At 41.1% G+C, this 18,956-nt stretch overlaps 1 protein-coding gene across 2 annotated transcripts in view; it reads right to left on the bottom strand.

The window, feature by feature from the left end:
* The window catches only part of scfd2 (sec1 family domain containing 2), an 89,421-nt gene that overhangs the window by 61,260 nt on the left and 9,205 nt on the right, over positions 1-18,956 (bottom strand). For both annotated transcript variants that reach the window (XM_008336239.3, XM_008336231.3), the window contains exon 4: positions 14,299-14,474. In XM_008336239.3, the coding sequence (XP_008334461.1) occupies positions 14,299-14,474 (176 nt within the window). The remainder of the gene's footprint in view (positions 1-14,298; positions 14,475-18,956) is intronic.

Genomic DNA, 18,956 nt, shown 5'->3' with positions numbered 1-18,956 from the left:
TTACTGTTTCCCCCCTCCTGTGACTCTGGTGTTTGTGAGCTCAGTGGGTAAAAAGAATGAAGAGCGGCAGAGCTCAAACTGCCGGTGTGAATAACATTATCAGCCGTTTTTAGCAGTTTCTTCCGTGTCAACAAACCCAGAATACCTGCAGCTTCGTCTGTCGCTCCAAATCTTTTATCTGTGATTTTTTTCTCTTTTCTCTCCACTGCTCAGTGTCAAAGGTTGGCCTGGCACTGAACCGCAGGGCTGTAATTTAGAGGCGACGTGGGACTCAATCACAGACACAAACATGCAGTCCCTGAACTCCTCCTTGTCACCGCCAGTCAGCCACATGCTGGTCACTGTGGCTGGACTATGTCTGCCCGGCGCACGACGACCTGCCTCCTTATCACGCTTGGGCCGAGAGCCGCCATTAGAAGCGCACGCTTTTTATGTGAAATGTTGCATTCAGGCAGTGCTCTCAAAGTGTTTGGAAACATAAGGGAATTAATGAGCCTTTATTTGTGCCACATAGGCTGCAACAGATTATGGTGTAATTCACCAGATGAGAGTTTCTCTGCAGCCGCAAACCCCAGGGCCGTGTAAAACCTCCTGCACTTTTCTCACACTGAGAGAAACTGAATCAAGCACATTCACGAGCAGTCTTAAATGGAACACACACACATACACTCAACTCACTAATAGTGCCAAGGACAGTACATTACATCCACTACTAATTGACTCAGGAGGCTCCAGCTGAGAGGAAACATCCTGGGGAAAACAGTGTGTTTCTTGACATTAGCAGAATGCTACAACTGCAAGTTATTAGACGCGAGTTAAAAGACAACAAGCTCTTTTCCTTTTTTAATTTTACAGTTCAGTTTTTCTCTCTGTGAAATGTGCAACAGTCACAGAGTTAAAGGCTTAGGGACAGACCGCTGCTCTCTATTGTTCTTTTGTTTTGTCATTGTAGATGAACAAAATTGTAACATGAAAGACTTTGGCAGCCCATCTGATTCCAGTTTCTGTCACATATGGAGGGGAGGGCACTGAGGTGGAGTAGGGGGTGATTAGGTTTAACCGGCACAAAAGAGAAAGAGACATTTCAAAATAAGAGTTTGCCCAGAACAGCATATCAAAGAGGGAGCGTTAGTGAGTTTACAAAGAGCTTTAGCGTAACATAAATTCCACTTTGAGCTTAATTCCTCCGACAACTTCAAATCTACACATTTACATTTAATTCAAGTAAGTCTCTCTCAAGTGAGCAGATTTTCCTGAAGGAGAATGAATGTTTTTCAATCAACTTCAAGGAATGACATCTTTTTAACGTTAGGGGGCACTGTTGCACCACATGGAAGCCAGGTACAATTGAACTCTGCCTGCACCGACTGAACCACATCTGTCTCGTTCCCTCCAAAACTCCATCCCTGGATTCTGAAGAAAAGCTGCAATAGACAGGAAATGGGCTGAAGTTGAAGTTTTGGATATTTTTAAATTCGAAGCTTTGTATCAAGTGGAATCTTGGTTGTTTGTGTGTGTGGATAAATTCCGCATCGTTGACCTCTGCTCTGCCTCTGCATAATTCCTAACCTGGAGCTGAGACGACCATTGTGAATATACAGTGGAGTTCTGTAAGACTTTCCTTAAAAACAAGACTTAATCAGAAAAAAAAACTATTTGTTATTCATACGTCACTACACCACCTACAGTACACACAGCTCTCTTTCCCAAACATTTATAAAAAAGCACTTATTACAGAGGCAGGAAATGGAAAACAGCTCATCTCTGGCTGTTTGATAACTTGTACACACACCTGCAAGGATGGAGAGAGGAACTGAGGAACCAAATAAGGTAAGTAGAAAAACATGTAAATAACAGAGAGAGGAGTACGCTTTGGAGCGGAAGGACAGGAATGTAGAGAGACCACCACCAAGGAATCTGGTCAGCAGAGTGACTGTGCATCACAGGATGCTCTCTTATCAACAAGAACGTTGCTTCATTTACCAGTAAAACAACACTATCACTTAGTGTAAAAGAAAAACAAATGTAAACACACACACACACACACACACAGAGTTATCTTATCAGGTAAAACCCAGATAAATAACAGCTCCACGTTTAATAATTCTCCTTCTCACACACACTCACTGTATGACTTTGGAATAATGAAGGTGAAAGAATAGAAGCCAAACCGGTTGGAAAAACTAGGTTAAAAATAGAAGTTCACTCCTGTTGTTTTAAATGGGGCATTTTAGAGTTAGGTGAAAAAGCATCAGCAGCAGGTAATGGTGTTATTTCAACACCGTGACTTGTTTCTCCAGGTTTAATAAATGAGAGCAGTGGTCTGTGAGAAGAACACTTTCTGTGTGTGTGTGTGTGTGTGTGTGTGTGTGTGTGTAATCCAGGACCTGAGACAGAGTGGCATTCTGCACACACAGCAGTCTACTGTCATATATTCACACTCGCACCACTTCTCACACACACACGCACGCACGCACGCACACACACAGAAAGCGAGAGAGCAAGAGAGATAGAAAGAGAAAGGAAGAGGAAGAGAGAGAGAGAGCGAGAGAGAGAGATACGAGAGAGAGAGAGGTAACAAAATGTATATGTGTTTTACTTGTTTTTTAAAATACCAAGGTTAAAGCAGCTACAACATGCAGACAAAGGGAACCCCAATGACCGTGATCCTTCTACAGTCCATATGTCTACACACTCGGTGGATTTATCTATTATGACATTTGAAAAAAAACAGGATCTTTTTTGGCAATCTATCCAGGCGCTGACCTGCATTTGACAAAAGGTCAAAGACCAGTGGAAGCAGAGAAACGTTGGAGACTTGGATGGCGGCAGTCAGGATGGGTGTTTTGTCAGAGTGTGTCTGTGTGTGTGTGTGTGTTTGTGTGTGAAAAAACAACAAATTCCTGATTTGCTGACACTGGTCTGAAACACAGGCTGGAATAGAACAATACAAACAACATCACCCAGGGTTTCTACTGCACAAACATTCCCAGAGCCTTAAATCCACAGCTCAGCAAAAAGCACTAACATCAGGGGCAATATTATGAGCTCCGAACATTAATTTCAGATAAGTTTGCCTCAGACAATGAATCATTCTTTTATTAGTCCACCCCCTTTGTTGACCTATCACCTATTAAATTTATCTCGCTCATTCAGACCTCTTCGTCGAAATGACACATATTGTTGAACTTTTAAGACGTGAGAAATTCCTTCAGGGTTTATCATAATTTATCTCCTTGACAGAAATCAAAACTGCTCTTAAAACACAAACAGTGATGAGAAATGAAATCAAACTGCTCCAGCGGGGTTTGGCTGCACTGCTCTGTATGATTTGGGGCTGAGATAGTAAGTGAGGAAGTGAAAGCATTGATGGATCGTCAACCAAACTCTATTCCACTTCACTCCTAACCTTATCTCCCAGGGGTTTAATGAATCACCTGCACTTCCCAGAATTCTTGGGTCATAAACACCGTATCCCTAAAATGTTGTACATCCTCCCCCAGCAACTAAAGGTAAAACTATGACAACATATGGCATTAAACACCAAATGTTGTGTTTATCTTCTTAGTCTGCTGGGTTTAAAGATGGCAGCTGGTTCCAATATGATTTCTCCCCTCTGTCACCTTTGGCATCCACGGCCCAGTTGGGTTCTGTCTCGTTAACGAAGACAGCACGGTTGACAATCCCCCCGCCATTATTCAAACCTGAGGCTGACAATGTGCCAAACGGTACAATGATGTTTGACTGGGCTAACGGCTACGTGACGGTTGATGTTTGGCTGTAGCTCTTCAGATGCACCCCCCCACTAAGCTCTTTGTACACCGTGAAAATGTCTCTCTTTCTCATCCTCTGCTAACATGTCTGTCCTTCCTTAACAGATGGTAAACACATCACTGATGCCTGGTCTGGTCGTCTTCTGTCCTGTGATGCAGCACAGACCATCACTGCCGCACAAGGACTAAACACATCACAGTGGCACAGAGGTCGCACACTTCTAAACACACGCAACAACTACGTAAATGTACTTATGTCCAATGTACACCACTTGGCTAATAAAAATGTTTTACCTACTGTTTATGGTCTACAGGTAGAGGGTTGACACTGACCGTAGTCAAACAGAGCAAGAACAGTTACTGCGATTTATTTTAACTGAGTCTTAAAAAATATTATGATATTTTGGAGACATTTTCTTGATTGGATCGGACCAATGGGTAAAAGGCTTTGGCATTAACATTTTGTATGCTTTATCAAAATGTTTAGTACTCTAATAAGTGTCCATTACAACCTGTTATTTGACGAACAAATTTGAGCACAGAGTGATTGTTTGATTATGTTTTTATCTTGACTGAGATTAGTTTTAATTTCAAACTCAACATACTGTCTAAAGGGCAGGCAAACAATTCAGACTTGGACTTAGATTTGATCCCATTATCTGACCTGACACTGGCTGTTGGAGAAAATGACAATCATTTGGTTTGGGAAGTGTTTGGGAATGACAGACACACCAAGCCAGTGACCTATGAAATGATTTAGAAACTGTTATTTTAAAAGGTTAAAAAGGTTCTGTGCTGCTTAAAGGTTTATTTGTTTAGTTAAAGGATTTGCATATCACTTCATCCTTGCTGAGGTAAGCTGAGGTTTTGACTATTTTTTCCCCAAAAAGATTTCATGTATGTTTTGTATGTTTATTTGTTAAAATTAAAATATTTGGTCCATTGAATTTACATGTATTATTGTATTTAAAACATATGGAGCAAAAAACAAAAACCTAAAAATGAAGTTTGTTTTTATTTGATGTAAATACTGCAAACAACATATTTCATATTTAAGGTCGTCTCCAACATAATAAACATCTAACATGACAACTAAAACATGTTTTTATATTCGTTCCCTGAATTTAAAAAAAAACAAAACTTGATGATCTTTACAAATGTAGAACTCCTTTCAGCGCCACCTCCTCACAGTAAATTAGACTTGCATGATTGCAGAAAACTGACAGCATCAGTGTAGTTTGTGGACTTTGTGTTTATTATAACGACTCCTGTAAATGGGTTCGACTCCATAATTTGCTGTGACACATTTTGACAAATGCTTCTACCAAAGTTTCGTGTCCTCAAAGAAAATAAAAGGTTTGAGCAGAGTCAGCTTACTGCGGGCTAAAAAAGCAAACTTGCAACAATTTTATTTTCTGCATTTCAACCTTTGTTTTTTCGCGTTTCTCTACAGGATGTGGAGCCGTGGTCAGTGCAGAGAGAAGAGGGACATTTGAACTTTTGATCCTCAGATCCAGATGTGCAGACGGTATGTGTTTAACATGTTGTTTGAGTCAGGGCCTTCTTTTTTTTTTCTGCGATCAGCTCTTAATAACCACAATAGGCAACTGTCAATTAGTTAAAAGCGTTTGACAGTTTTAAACCAAACATGGCCACCCAAACAGAATGCACAGTCATCAAATCATAAATAAAGTGATTTACTGTGCCTCTCAATGTGTATCAAGTAAAGGGCCATAAACCTCGATGCCATTAATGGAGTTATGACATGGTGTGTTTAGACACATGGCACTTTGGATGTAGAGCTGCAAATGCAGAACACACAGCATCTTAAACGACTTAAGAGGGTTGAAGAGCGCGGGGCATTAAGGAGCAGGAGATGGTGATGAGGTGAAGGGGCAAATGGTGGCAGTTCTGCAGGGCATTCAATCTAACTCCCCCCCAATCCTATACCTCCTCTGGTTCATAATTAGTGGTTCAGCATTGGCGCTTGTTCCAGGTTTCTTTTCATTCCATTTATGAAGAAAGAAGTTCAACAAACAAGCCCATATGTTTTCCTTCATATACCATTCTTGGAACAATACCATTAGAGAAGTGGGGCATTTGAGTTCACTATGGATAAAAGCTAAAGCAAAACACAGTCCACAAGTGTGGAGTCTCAAAATCAAGATTTCCTATTGGATACAGTGTAGCATGGAGGGCTGGAATAGCTTAGTTCTGGCTTATAGTGATATAAACAATGAGAGACAGTGGAAACTTTTCTAGAAAAAAACCATCAGCAGGCCGCTGAAAACACGCTGCCGAGCTGCCCAATAATACTGGTGTTCAGGTTACCTCAGCACATTTCATACATTTACAGTGTAGCATATGTAGCTGGTTGAAAATCCACGTCTGTGCGAAACGTAATCTATCAAACGTGTGTGTGATGGATCTCGTTTTGTCATAATTGCACTAAAAACATCCAGCGCTTTGGCAACTGTTCTGAGAATTTTCTTACAATTCATTCACAAATGTTTTGCCAAAGTGTACATGTTCACGTTGGCTTTCAGACCCTATCAGGATGTTTTAGCATGAGCCTCCAGTCAGCTTTGGACCAGATCTCGCGAGTGAATCCGATTTGATGAGACATTCTTCATGTAAACAAAGGAGAATCATTTTACTAATGAAAGATGAAAGGGATAAGGAGAGAAATGAGAGAGCGAAAGGGAGAGATTTGAGATGGGAGGGGGGGAAATGATAATATAGTAATCAGAGAAAGACATAAAGACATTTAACTACATCCAGACCCCAACAGAGGTGGGCTGCAGGGGCGGTTGAGGTCAGTCCACTCTGCCTGTTTTTCACACCCCAATGTCAATCAAGTCAAGGAGGAGGGGGGACAAATGAAAAAAAAAGTTTTATTTGCAGCTCATACGAGGACAATGAAAAGCAAAAACCTTGGCAGAGACAAAACAAAAAAAGAAAAGCTGCAACCACTTTCTTTCATCTGCGCTGCTCTAAACAAATGCAAATCTGACTTCCAACAAGCTGAGCACAAAACCAGACACAGCAAATGTTGTTGCAACCTAGAAACACAGGAAAAGAAAACACAAAACTGAAGAGATTTGGGCTTTTGGTGTCCTCTGGTTACACACATCTAAACCTGGGACTACAGCAGTTCCCTGCTCTGAAGTTCTGTGACAACTCATCTAACAAAGCTCTTCTTTAAAAGTTAAAGAACACCAGAGCAGCACAGAGGTCAGCAGAACGACTCGGACTATTATTTTTAAAATATCCATTTGACAAAGCAGGTTTTATAGCTAAAAAAACATTTAGATGGTAATAATGACAACAATGTCCGTGTAACAGATACACATGTAACACAAACTGTACGTTTGACCTGATCAAACGCCTCTGAATCCAGCCTGTTGATATATGCCGGTCCACATTGCATCAGTGCCCCAGGGAAGTATGGGTAATTAATGACAGAGCAATGGTGGCAAAAGTCTGTCTCTGATTGACCCAGTTTGACCCTTCCTTGCTCAGTTGCCATGGTGACGGGTTAGTTTTGTTCCCTGTGGGTGATTGGTGGAATCCCTGGAGCGACAAGGTGGTCTTAAGAGTGGGCATGAGCGAGCAGATGGGGGTGGAGAGGAAGATGTAAACCTAGGAGTATCAGATGGGTACAATTACTGCAAAGAGGAGGCATTGTCTCACCTTTGCTTCATGACCTGAGGCAGGCATTAGCCACGCCCCCAAACATCATTCATCTAGGTTCCTGCTCATTTTCGACAGCAGGGGGTGCTACAAAACTAGGCCAGTAACAAAAAGAGTTTGACTTGATGTTCTTTTGTTTAGACTTTGGTGTAAACCCATCAACAACAAACCTGTTGACCGTCTACCATTTAAAGTGATTCAATATTAAATGTGAGAGACTCAACCTCCCGAGGTGATTATGGTAGAAAAATGGTGAATAACAGCAAATGTCTCCAACTTGTGGCTGTTCATAAAAAAGGGGACGGCAGACATTAAAGTGACTAACTATGATCGTCAATATTGGAAATTAAAGATTTGTTTTCAGTCCTGGTAACTGTGTGTGTATATTTGATCAATTTTTGTCATCATTGTTTACCAAAACATAAAAAGTAACCTTTATCATACAGCTTTATATATATACATAACTGCTGGAAGAAAAGGCTTTTTATTTTATTTTCTAATTTCAGTCAAATTCATTGGTAAGGACAGTTGGGCTTGAGTTGAGTTGAGTTGAAGAAAAGACACAGACACAAAGCCTGTGTCAGTGAGCTGTGACCTTCTTTGGCCTTTGTGCAGCAGGTAGTGACAAACGACCTGATAGTTAATCTGTCCTCCAGAGGGGCTTCTCTGTGGAGGACAAAGACCCTGTTTGTGACAACAGGAAGTGGAAATGATGTTGCCAGCATAAAGGGATGCACAGGCATAAATGCATGAATGCATAGACGGTCACACAGACTCACACACAGACTCAGTGGCAAAAACATCTGGTCAGGATTTCAGAAGCAGCGCGTCTTGGAAAATCTACAGTGAGCAGTGACATATCAAAGTAAAGGAAGGGCTCATGTGCCAGGAAAAAAAGTAAAATGCTGTAAAGGAATATTTTGGCCATGTTCTGTGTAGAACACTAAGTCATTGTTGGGTCTTTAGCCCTTTCCTAATGGTCAACTTTTATAAGCTCTTAAATGATGGTCATTGTGGGGGGTTCCCCCAGTCTGTGGTCGTTTTGGAGCATGCTCAGATGAAACTTGATGCCACAAGGGCCGTTCAGTTGACCTCAGTGTCCTGACTAACCAAACGGATGCTCCATGCTCCTCACTCTATCTGCATAAACAGAAAAGAATGGCTATGAAGCTTACCACAACAAAGACACCTGCAAATGAAAGCTTCAGTAAAGGAAACAGTGTGGATGATCACTCCCATAGATCAGCTGACACAACAGTCAGCAAGTTTACTTTAAGGAAGTTTTTTTCATCCCACCAAACCTTTAGAAGCACACATTCACCTGGAACAAAGCCTAAAGTCACCTCACTTAATGCACATGTGCTGCAAATGCAACTTTCACATAACAGAGAATGACGCCGTCAAAAATGTATGCTATACAAAAACATTAGAAAACATTTAATGTATCATATCGTCATATAGCAGCTCAACTTTGGGGCTTCAACATTCACACTGCAGTTTCTCTAAAATTCTACAGCAATTACCACCAAAGCAATTCGAGTAGAGTTTCAGTTCAGTGGGTCGAGACAGATGTAGTAGAAAGATGCTTAGTAGAACATTTAAAATGCAGCACATGCAAATTGCAATTACGCTGAGAAAGTTGTGTTCCCAAGGTTCAACATGAGCCAACTTGATTAAGCCTTCTTCTATTTCTTGACTTTTCAGTGGAGACAGATGGGTCGCAATCATCGCCGAAGGTAATGGCGATTACAGGGAAGCATTGCAAAAAGCAGCGTGAGCCAAGCACCTATCTGTCTGAGAGAGGTAATGATAACAGGAAGTGGGATGAGTTGACGTTGCCCTCTGGCCTACGAAGCCATCACCTCTGTTAAAAAGGTCCTTCTTTATAAACAAGCCTCTCCATGCCTATTAAACAGACAGTACATTAAGTCTGAGCCGTGCAGAAGAATATAAACACAGCCGTCTGAGGGTACAAACGCAGAGGAGAGGGGCTGGGATGTGAAGAGACTGGAGATAGGGGCTATTTCTGTGTTTTCCTGGGAGTGGACTCCATCACTGCTCTTCTCTCCCACTGTAATCCACTCTAAACTAAACACAGGAAGGAAGAGATAGGTAAATAACTGGATCCTCTGATAAAACTAACTTTTTTTTACAACAATGCATATTCCTCATGTATCAGATGGCCTATTACTACTTCAAAGTACCAACACAGTCTTCATGTTGAGTATGTCCTGTATAGTATAATATATATGATAATGAGGCATACGCTAAGATAAGGCAAACCAGAGGTACACGGCAAAGACGGCCGGTTAAGAAAAGACAGCACAACAGTGATAAAAGATGAGAGACGGAGAGGCAGCTTTGTTGAGAGGCAGACACAAGTTGATCCTAAACCTCCTGGGGTTCATCCTGTGAGTGGCCCTGTATCGCCCCAGGCTCAAGGAGACTACAGAGAAGAATCACTGAGGCTGCAGAGCCGAGGAAGGAGGGAAACATGGTTGAGAAAGCGGATGGTTGGAGAGACGGTCAGTCCAGGTCAGTCTAGATGTAAAGCTGTTAAACAGTAGGGAAGTGTAGGAGGTCAGTGCTGGACATCTAAGGGCAGCGCCCCAGAGTCATTCACACCCCTTTGTTACAAGCTGCAAAATCTTCCCCCCTACGTGGAGAACAAGGCAAGGCAGAGGTGGTGAATAAGGGGGTAATGTATGGGATGTGGGGGGACAGAGACCATACCTCAGGGAAGGGCCAATTACAGGCTTAAAGTCCCGCTGATTGTCTGTGGCATGCGACTCAGATAAGATGCGTCTACTTGGGTCAAACATCAACATTTTCCCCTCTATCAGCCTGACATGGGTTTTATCGTCAGGATCCTGACATACTGCAGGTCAGCATGTTTGAACGTCAACAGGTCACTTTGTGTCCGGGAGGGCGCCGAGGGATGAAGGTGAAAGGTCGTATGTCATTATCTCAGGGGTCAATGGACAACACATAATGTTTGGCAAACACAAATACTAGATGAATATTTTACAGTATAAATACAACATGACCCTGCATCAGATACAGTATTGGACACATTTATTTATTCATTTTTTTTACTGCTATGTGAAGTTGAATAAGAATAAGTCTGCAATTTATATGTGGAGTATGAAGAGTTTTTGATTACAATTTGTTTTTTTAACTTGCAAAACACACAAAGTATAAACTAATATTGGAGATGTTAACTAAAACAAAACAGATGTTGAGCACAGACAGAGATAAGGACCAGGATGTGAGACAGGGACATAATTATTCTGGAGTAGTTTTCTGTCTGAGCTGCTGTGACTAGTAATAACTTGAAAGTTGAATGTTTGCAGAGGCATGCCCTGGTAATCCCAGAGGAGGAGAGCAGCATGCTGCTGGGTGAGGGGTTAGCTACTCTGCACCGCAGCGCTGGCCTCAATACAATGTTCAACTACAATGTTTACATGTACATTTTTAAAATTCTGATAATATTTTTTTTAAAAAAAGTTATACTTTTTACTTGTTTTCCAACTTTTATTTTGTGCGACCTCTAATGGATAAATGTCTGGATGTTCTTTCCAGCTTTGGCATTTGGAAGCTTATGTTGTTTTTCTCGGTGGACTCATCAGAGTTCCAGTCTATTTCTGAATGAAATGTGTTTTCTACACAAAATTGATAACGACAAAGGAAATCAACATCAGTCTCATCTTCAGGTATGTTTTAATGGGCATCACATAAGCCCCACTGAATATATATGCGGAGTAATCACAATTGCAATTTATCATGATTAATCATCATTAATCAAGGTAAACTGTCATGCCTAAATACGTCAAGAAAAATATGCAGCATAACTCAAAATCCTTCCCACACTGCATGTAAATAATAACATTTGTATCAAATGTTTCGGGTCATTCTGCCCCTGCATTAAAACTTTTAATCAGATTAATCTTCAAAAATGATTTCATTTGATTAATTTATAGATTTCAACAGCCCTAATATCATCATATATACTGGCAAGCAGCAGATTTGTAGGAAGTAATGAACTGAGGAACTGCCTTTCAAAAAGCAGCTGCTCCTTCTTCAGGAAATATATGGCTTACATTTTATATTCATAATATGCAGATTCGTACAGCCTGCTCTTAAAAAAAAACAGACCTACTCCCTGCAAAACGTACGACAGCATAGAAGCCTCATCCGAGTAAAGGCTGCATTTGGATATTTTCCCACTCAGGGTTTGTAAAATAGGATTGTAAGCCACTGCTCCATTTCTTTGAAATACAGTAGTAGTAAGCCCATGGGACTTCGAGCTCAGAAACATAGTGGTATAAAATACAACACCAACCGAGGACTCAGACGTCACTCAGATGTCACTGAGTAGCATTTAAACTTATAATTATATTACCAAGGTGTCAAGGTGTCAAGGCCAAGACAGTGAAAAACAATGAACAATGAAATAAACAGTGGCAGTAAACAACAGACAGAGTCTGTGGTGGAGGCTGCTCCATCTTAATATGCAAACCGTTTACCAGTTACCACGGTGATTGAACAAACTCCAACACCTTTCTCTGCTCTGTCCTAACTTCTTTGAAATGTGATGCTATTTTCTGTATTAGTTTATGTTCATCGTATTAAAAGTTTTTCTCCCTGTTATTTAAAGGTTTTTACAAAGTACCAAACTTGCAGTTTGTGAAGTATACTAGTCAGGTCTATGCAATAACAAAAAAATAAAAAATCAAATGATGTGAATATTACGGACACATCTGAAAGAGCTGCACAGACGTTGTGTACATGCTGGCTTCAGTGAGGCAGAGGCTCTGTCTGGGCGGCTAATGAGAAGGTAGGGCAGTCAGACTGTGATTCTGTGATGTTCTGGGAAGTGGTGAAAGAGGGAGTCTGTTGAATGTTGTCTGGGCCACACCAGCACTAACCATGGAGCACCCACACACTGTAACTGCGGGCTGGAGCCTGACCAACACTACTCAATCTGTCCCTTTCAGATGAAAACCCAGCAACATGCAGAGCAGCTAGGGTAGCGGGGAGGGGGCGGGGATGGGGGTGGGGGTTGGGGGTATGTACCGGTAGGGTGGTAGTGCCAGCTAAGAAGATATGTAGCCACCTCACATAAATACAAGTGCTATGTTTAAGTGGCAATATATCCAACTGGACTTTTACACTGCACACATTTATATTACAGTGAAACTAATATGTCAACTTCTATTAACCACATTTACTGCTTCAATCCTACAAACCACCCAGCCACACTACACAGCTAAGATGTTTAAGATGCTAATGAAATAATACATATTAAATATTGTTTATTCTAACAACTCATAGAGACAGAACGGTGTATAAGGAAGGTTCCTGAACTCACTGGCCTTTTAGCAGAGCATCTGCCCACTGTGCACAAATGACCAGTCATCCTGAAAGAACTCAAATTGTCCACTAGGGATGAATCTGCCAGCTCTGGCCATTTGTACCCACAGCAGCCCTCACACACTCAGGCAGAGCAAACACAGCCCTCACCAGCAGATAGAGCTAAAAAGGCATCCAATTCAGAATTTCATGTAGTTAATTCCTCTCCCAACAAACTGGGCCAAAAGAAAACCCCTGTATTGAAATCAAATAAACACAGGCAGTGCAGAGCACACTCAATGTATTTGCTTTAATATTTCATTAAAAACAAAGGGAAGTTTTGATTGCAAACACCAGCTCTCACAAAATGCTCAATATCTGATTATGAGCTCAGACTTTGTGAGGAATGTAACCACTGAATCTAAATCTAAGCTAAAGTGTTTTCTGATGTTATTATTAACAAAGTCATTCTTAGTTTATTCAGAACAATATATAAAAGATACTTAAAATAAAAAAATAAAATTAAACTTAATGGATCGGTATGGATGACAACCTAGAGACTGAAGCTAACCTCTGTCCAGTACAGTCTCTGCCTTCATTTAATAAACCAGCAATAATCCCAGCTGAGGTCCGAAGATTATTAGCTCGTTTTAAAATTCCATTTAGGCGTGCAGAGCTGCAAGCCTGTTTAATATTTTCATTATTTACTATGAAAAGAGCCTAAATAACTCTGCTGTGCTACTGCCCACTTTACAGAAAGGACATCAGGAATAGAGGAATGTAAAATATTTTAAAGTTGTTTAAAGTAAAACAGGGTTTGGCCTGAGCCACAGATTAAATTTAACGCCTTTGGACCAGATCAGGACACTATGTACAGCTCTTAACATGTTGGAGTCCAAATCCCACACCTTGTTCAAAGTCAAACTGACATGTACTGTATATCAACCTCTGTAAACTCAACCCCCTCCATAGTCCAAATATCAGGATGGAAACTTGACATTTTGCTGTGTTTACTGCATCTAAATGTTTTCCTAACAAACACAACCTTGACCTTGTTTATGAAGTTGAGGAATCTGCATTTTTTCCTCTCTCAGTCAGTCCAACGAAACCTACTGACCACCGTGTAGAAAACCACAAGAATTTCATTACCTGCACAGTATTGGCTATAAAATATTTACAGAAGGAAACAAAGTGGAAAAAAATATCAGGATAATTACTAGTTGCCCGTAATCCTACCATTTACCATTTTGATGCTGTGAGTGAGCCAGTGTTTGTGGTATAGTTCAATTTGCATTAAAAAATATATGAAATAAAATATGGAAAAGTGTAAATATGACATGTTATTTGCAGTAAAATGGCTCATATATATATATATATATATATATATTGATATTTTTTCTTTGTTATTGCGGAGACTTTTACATTGCAGTTGCGATAATAAATATAGAAAGTCACTTAATTCAACTGGATCAGCACAGACCTGCAGCAGGAGCCGTTCGAAAGCCAGGCAAGAATCCCAACGGGGGAGGTTAGGGTGACGAAGTGTCTGGGCAGTGGCCAAAGCCAGCTGGAGTACCCCACAATGATTCTCTAGTGCCCCCCAACTGTTACGGAACGGTGAAATATAGGAGCACAGCTGCTCAGGTGTCACCCGACCTGTAAAGACAGAAGAAGAGTGCTCAGATTTGTTATTAAATCAACAACATATCACCATAGGGACACACTGTAGGCTATCATGTGAACATATGACATATTGTTCCACTTGACTACTCAATCAACAGGGATTTTCTTTGGTGAATTGGCATGAGACTAAGTCCCTGAATATATTGAGGAACAGACGGGCACATGTGTGAGCAAAGAGCTGCTGTTGCTGTGATACACTGATGGATGCTGCACTCACTACTGGCCCAGTGGCTCCACACCCACTAAACAGAGTTTGAAGTAAAAAAAAAAGTGAAAGTCAAGGATTAAAAAAAATCAATCAGAAAAAAACCTCTTAAGAGTGTAATTTGTGTATAGTCAGAATGTCGTGTTTTTTTCCTTCTGGGGTGGAAGCTCCAGATTGTATCTGCCTGAGTGAAGCAGGTACAGGTGACGCTGTGATACTCTGAATGGACTGATCAGAGTGAGAGGAACACAAGTAGAAGCAGCAGTAGATACTTTAATCTCTGCCTTAATAGTGTTTTCCTCTCTTTTGATTTAAAAAACAAAATAGCATCTAAAAAAACACATTTTGAAAAGACTGTCACACACAAAACACATCTAGACCCACAAAAAGTACGCACATGCACAGCACACCCACTCACACCCCAACAGCTACCCAACCAAACATGAATAAGCACATGTTATTTATTCATTGCAATTTATTGTGCAACATGGGAATATTGGGAACGAACTGTAAGACACTGGGAAGTTTTACTGTTTCCTTTCACATTTGAGTGTATGTGTATGTGTGTGTTTTGTGAAACCAGCCAAGGGGGCATCTTCAGGCCAATTTTCAGAGAGGGGGAGAAAGACCGACAGGTTGAGAGAGGCCAGGACTGATCTTCCACATATGGCACAGATGTAACAGCATTAAAAAGATGAGCGACCCTTTTGTTGATTATTTATAGATGCAGCATACAAAGGCTAAACTCACACCATCGAGAGTCACGGCCACCGCTGCACTGATCTTCCCATGAAGATTCACAGAGACACAGGAAGAGAGACAGGGAAGGGGGGGTGTTGGGGCAGAAAAGCCTGGAGGGGGGGGCATATGATGGCCTGAAGGTAAGAGGGTCTGTGTCAGGGCCAGGGATGGTGAGAGGGCACACTAACTCCTCATAAAGATTACTTCTTCATGTTGATGCTATGAACCAACACCAGATGTGGGAGTATTTCCTGTTGGACTACATGGCAGTGTTTTCTTTATCGAGGCCAAACACATGACTGGAAGAGAAAAAGAAGAGAGGCAGGATAAGAAATAAAAAAGACGAGTTCAAAAAGTCGCCGAATACCAAAACAAGACAAAGTAGAGACAGAGAATGTAAAAATAGCGAATGATAAAAGAAATCTAGGTTTGAAATTGTCTTCATAGGAAGTTAGTAACAATAATAACAGCAGCTGTTAAGTAAACCTGACAGCAACGGGGATTCCGGCGAGTCTATCTGTCGGAAAAAATACTTTCCAAAGTGAGCTTAAAGACTAAGTGTATTGTGTGGAATTTTTGGGGCAAAAGAGAACAAATGTGTATCAAGTGGAATCAGGTTTCTAGCTAAAATTATTTAGCATTTTCAAAGAATAAGCTTCAGAGCAGTCATTTTTAAAATCCTGAAAAGCTTTATTGTTAACATATCCAGCTATAAAAACTCCAGGCAGTAGAATCATGGATCACTGAGCTTCAATTGCCAACCATAATTTAGCACAGAACCAGGAAATATGCCCACGGTCGGTGCCAAGCATAAGGCTGCCCGAGAAAAAGCAGTGAAAAAAACAGCTATAACCAGAGTTTACAGTGAGCGCCAGGCTGGACGACATTTTAAAAGAAAGGACAAAGACAAGGTAGTGAAAAAGGATCTTTCACGAAAACATGTTCCCAATTACAGTCAAAAAGCCCTGGTTGAGCGTACACTCTTATCTATGTCACAAAAGTTGCCTGAAAAAGTTCTGTGATTCCTCAAACATCTTGGTGACAGATGCAAAATGGATCTGGAGTCAGAAGATCAGTCAGCTGAACTCTGCTTTTTGTGTTCCTGGACGTACAGGCAGAACTGAAAGGTAATAACTCTCGGAGAGTAATAAATAAAAATACACACGTAAGAAGAGACCGCATTTCAACTCCAGATTTCTATATTTCAATTATTTGTGCTTTAAATCAAAATATGTTTACTCTAGCAGCTGCTTGAAGTCCTGATAGCCACAACTCACCACCTTAGAAGGTACAGAACCCTAAAAGTGAATCCTGGGCAAGGTTTCCCTCCAGGTACTTAATGCAGGAGGGGCAATAAAACATATCGCATATACTGTCCCAAGCTAAGACCACTTGAAGCTGCTACCCATTTCAGCCTGATGTGCAGAAGTGGCAACTGATGATTGGCCATGATCAAAGTCCTGCACTGGTCAACAGTGATTTGATTCTGTCACATGCATTCTACGTAGGTGCACGGGGTTATTCGGCGGCTAAGAGATGTCTGCTGTCAGCACAGACCTGAGTGGTGGCCTCGGCAGCTGGACAGACTCATAAGTAATTTTACATGGACGAGAGACACAGGCAGACTGAGGCACTTTTATTTATGCAGTCCAAAGAGGAAACTCCTGTAACTTTTGTTTGTGAATGCATGTTGGGACAGCACTGTAGAAGTCTGGGTAACTGGGAAAGATCGGTACTGTGTCACAGTGATCTTCAGTGTTCTAGTTTTCAATGTGTTTTGTGGTTAACGATTTTAGACCACATCCCTGCTGCTAATAATGCTTTAATTAACAAAATAATATTTCAACCTTAAGGATACAATTTAAATTCAAATTGCCCTATTAAAATTGTATTATACATATTTATAAATATACATGTCTATATATCCGTATATATGTACATATATCCATTTACATGTGAAACATGTATGACTTTTCCTCCCTGCTTTCGTACAGCAGCTGTGTCCAGTCCTGTGGTTTCAGTTTTCATCACAGGCTCAGTAACAAACCAGCCAATAAAACATTTCCACCAGTCCCATTGGATCATAACAGGCCATAGTAAATAACTACACTAATTACGTAGTATCAACAAAATTTGTAGTAGAATTATTTTGGGATGAGTGTCAGCGTGACTGGTCGTTTGTCTCAATATGTGGCCCTGTGATGGTCTGGTGTACGGTCCAGGGTGGATCCCGCCCTCACTGACTGCTGGGATTGTCTACTGCTCCCCCTGTGACCCTGAAGAAGCGTTAGAAGATGAATGAATTATTTTGTGCGGATCTCTTCTTCACGGGTCTCCACAGCTGACACTCTTTAAATAAGCACTGTTCCCACAGAATCCACGTTTGAGCTCTTTACCCAACTGCAGATTCTTGGATAGTTGTTGTAGGAGGTGTTCTTTATTTTCTAGAGATCCATTTTGTACATGACGAAATATTTTTAAATAAACAACACACTGACTTTCACTGCTGGTTGACTCAATTTACTGAAAAACTGTGGAGAAAGATTTACTCAGTGGTGTCAGCATATCATATACTATAAATACACAGCAGCTTTAGTTCCTTACTTTGCACAAACACAGAATGCACAGAAAAACGCAGCCACAGTCCACGCAGGTGGACAGAGAAAAATGCACGTGTATGTACGAGCCAACTAAAGACTTCTCAGAGATGATCTGCTAAGATAGAATATCCAACGTCAACAATATGTGGACTTTCTTTGCACAACTGTGTACACACTAATGACCCTTCTCTCTTTCACACACATACAACTTAATCAGTCAGGGGATTTCATCGTCCTATTGTGCGATGGGAAGCCAATGGATCATTCCCCGCCTCTGAGAAACTGGTTATTTTTCCAACTCTCTGGATGATTTTATCCTGTCGTAATGATAATAAAAGCCAAGCTGGGTTGGTGTGTATTTGGAAATCTACTTCAACAATACAGTATTTACTCTGCTGATCTGCATAAACCGACTGGAGTCAAAATGTAATTTGGAAAATTACCTCTCCCAGTGAGCGAATGGGTGCTGAGAGTATAATTAATACTCAGTATTTCTGCTGCTGGGTTGAGCCAGGCTTCAGGTGAGCGGAGGAAGATGAACTGACAACTCGGCTGGTCGTACTGGTGGGTAGGATGGCAACTGTGTGGGGGTGTGTTGGAAGCTCAGACAGCTTATGATGCCTGGTACTGTGCCAGCGGGGTGCTGTGGGTCAGTGTGTAAGGAGAGTGGGGAGCAAGGGGTGGGGAGCGACAGGTGGCAGCACCTTCTTTCACCACTGTTTTCTCTATTTCTCTTTCTCAGCAAAGACACTAAGTCAACAGACCGTCACTCAGCACAGACATCAACTTCATTAGCACACCTCCTCTATCCTTTCTCACTTCTCCAGTCAATCCAGTTTCCCCCTCTCCTCTAATTCAACCACAGCCTCTGGTCCTGGATTAGTTTCTAGTCATCCAGAATTAGGAATG

This window comes from Cynoglossus semilaevis, chromosome 2 (genome assembly GCF_000523025.1).
Source record: "Cynoglossus semilaevis isolate Cse_v1.0 chromosome 2, Cse_v1.0, whole genome shotgun sequence".
NCBI classification, from domain to species: domain Eukaryota; kingdom Metazoa; phylum Chordata; class Actinopteri; order Pleuronectiformes; family Cynoglossidae; genus Cynoglossus; species Cynoglossus semilaevis.
Note: the sequence above shows the minus strand (reverse complement) of the source record. Positions and strands in the feature narration are given on the sequence as shown.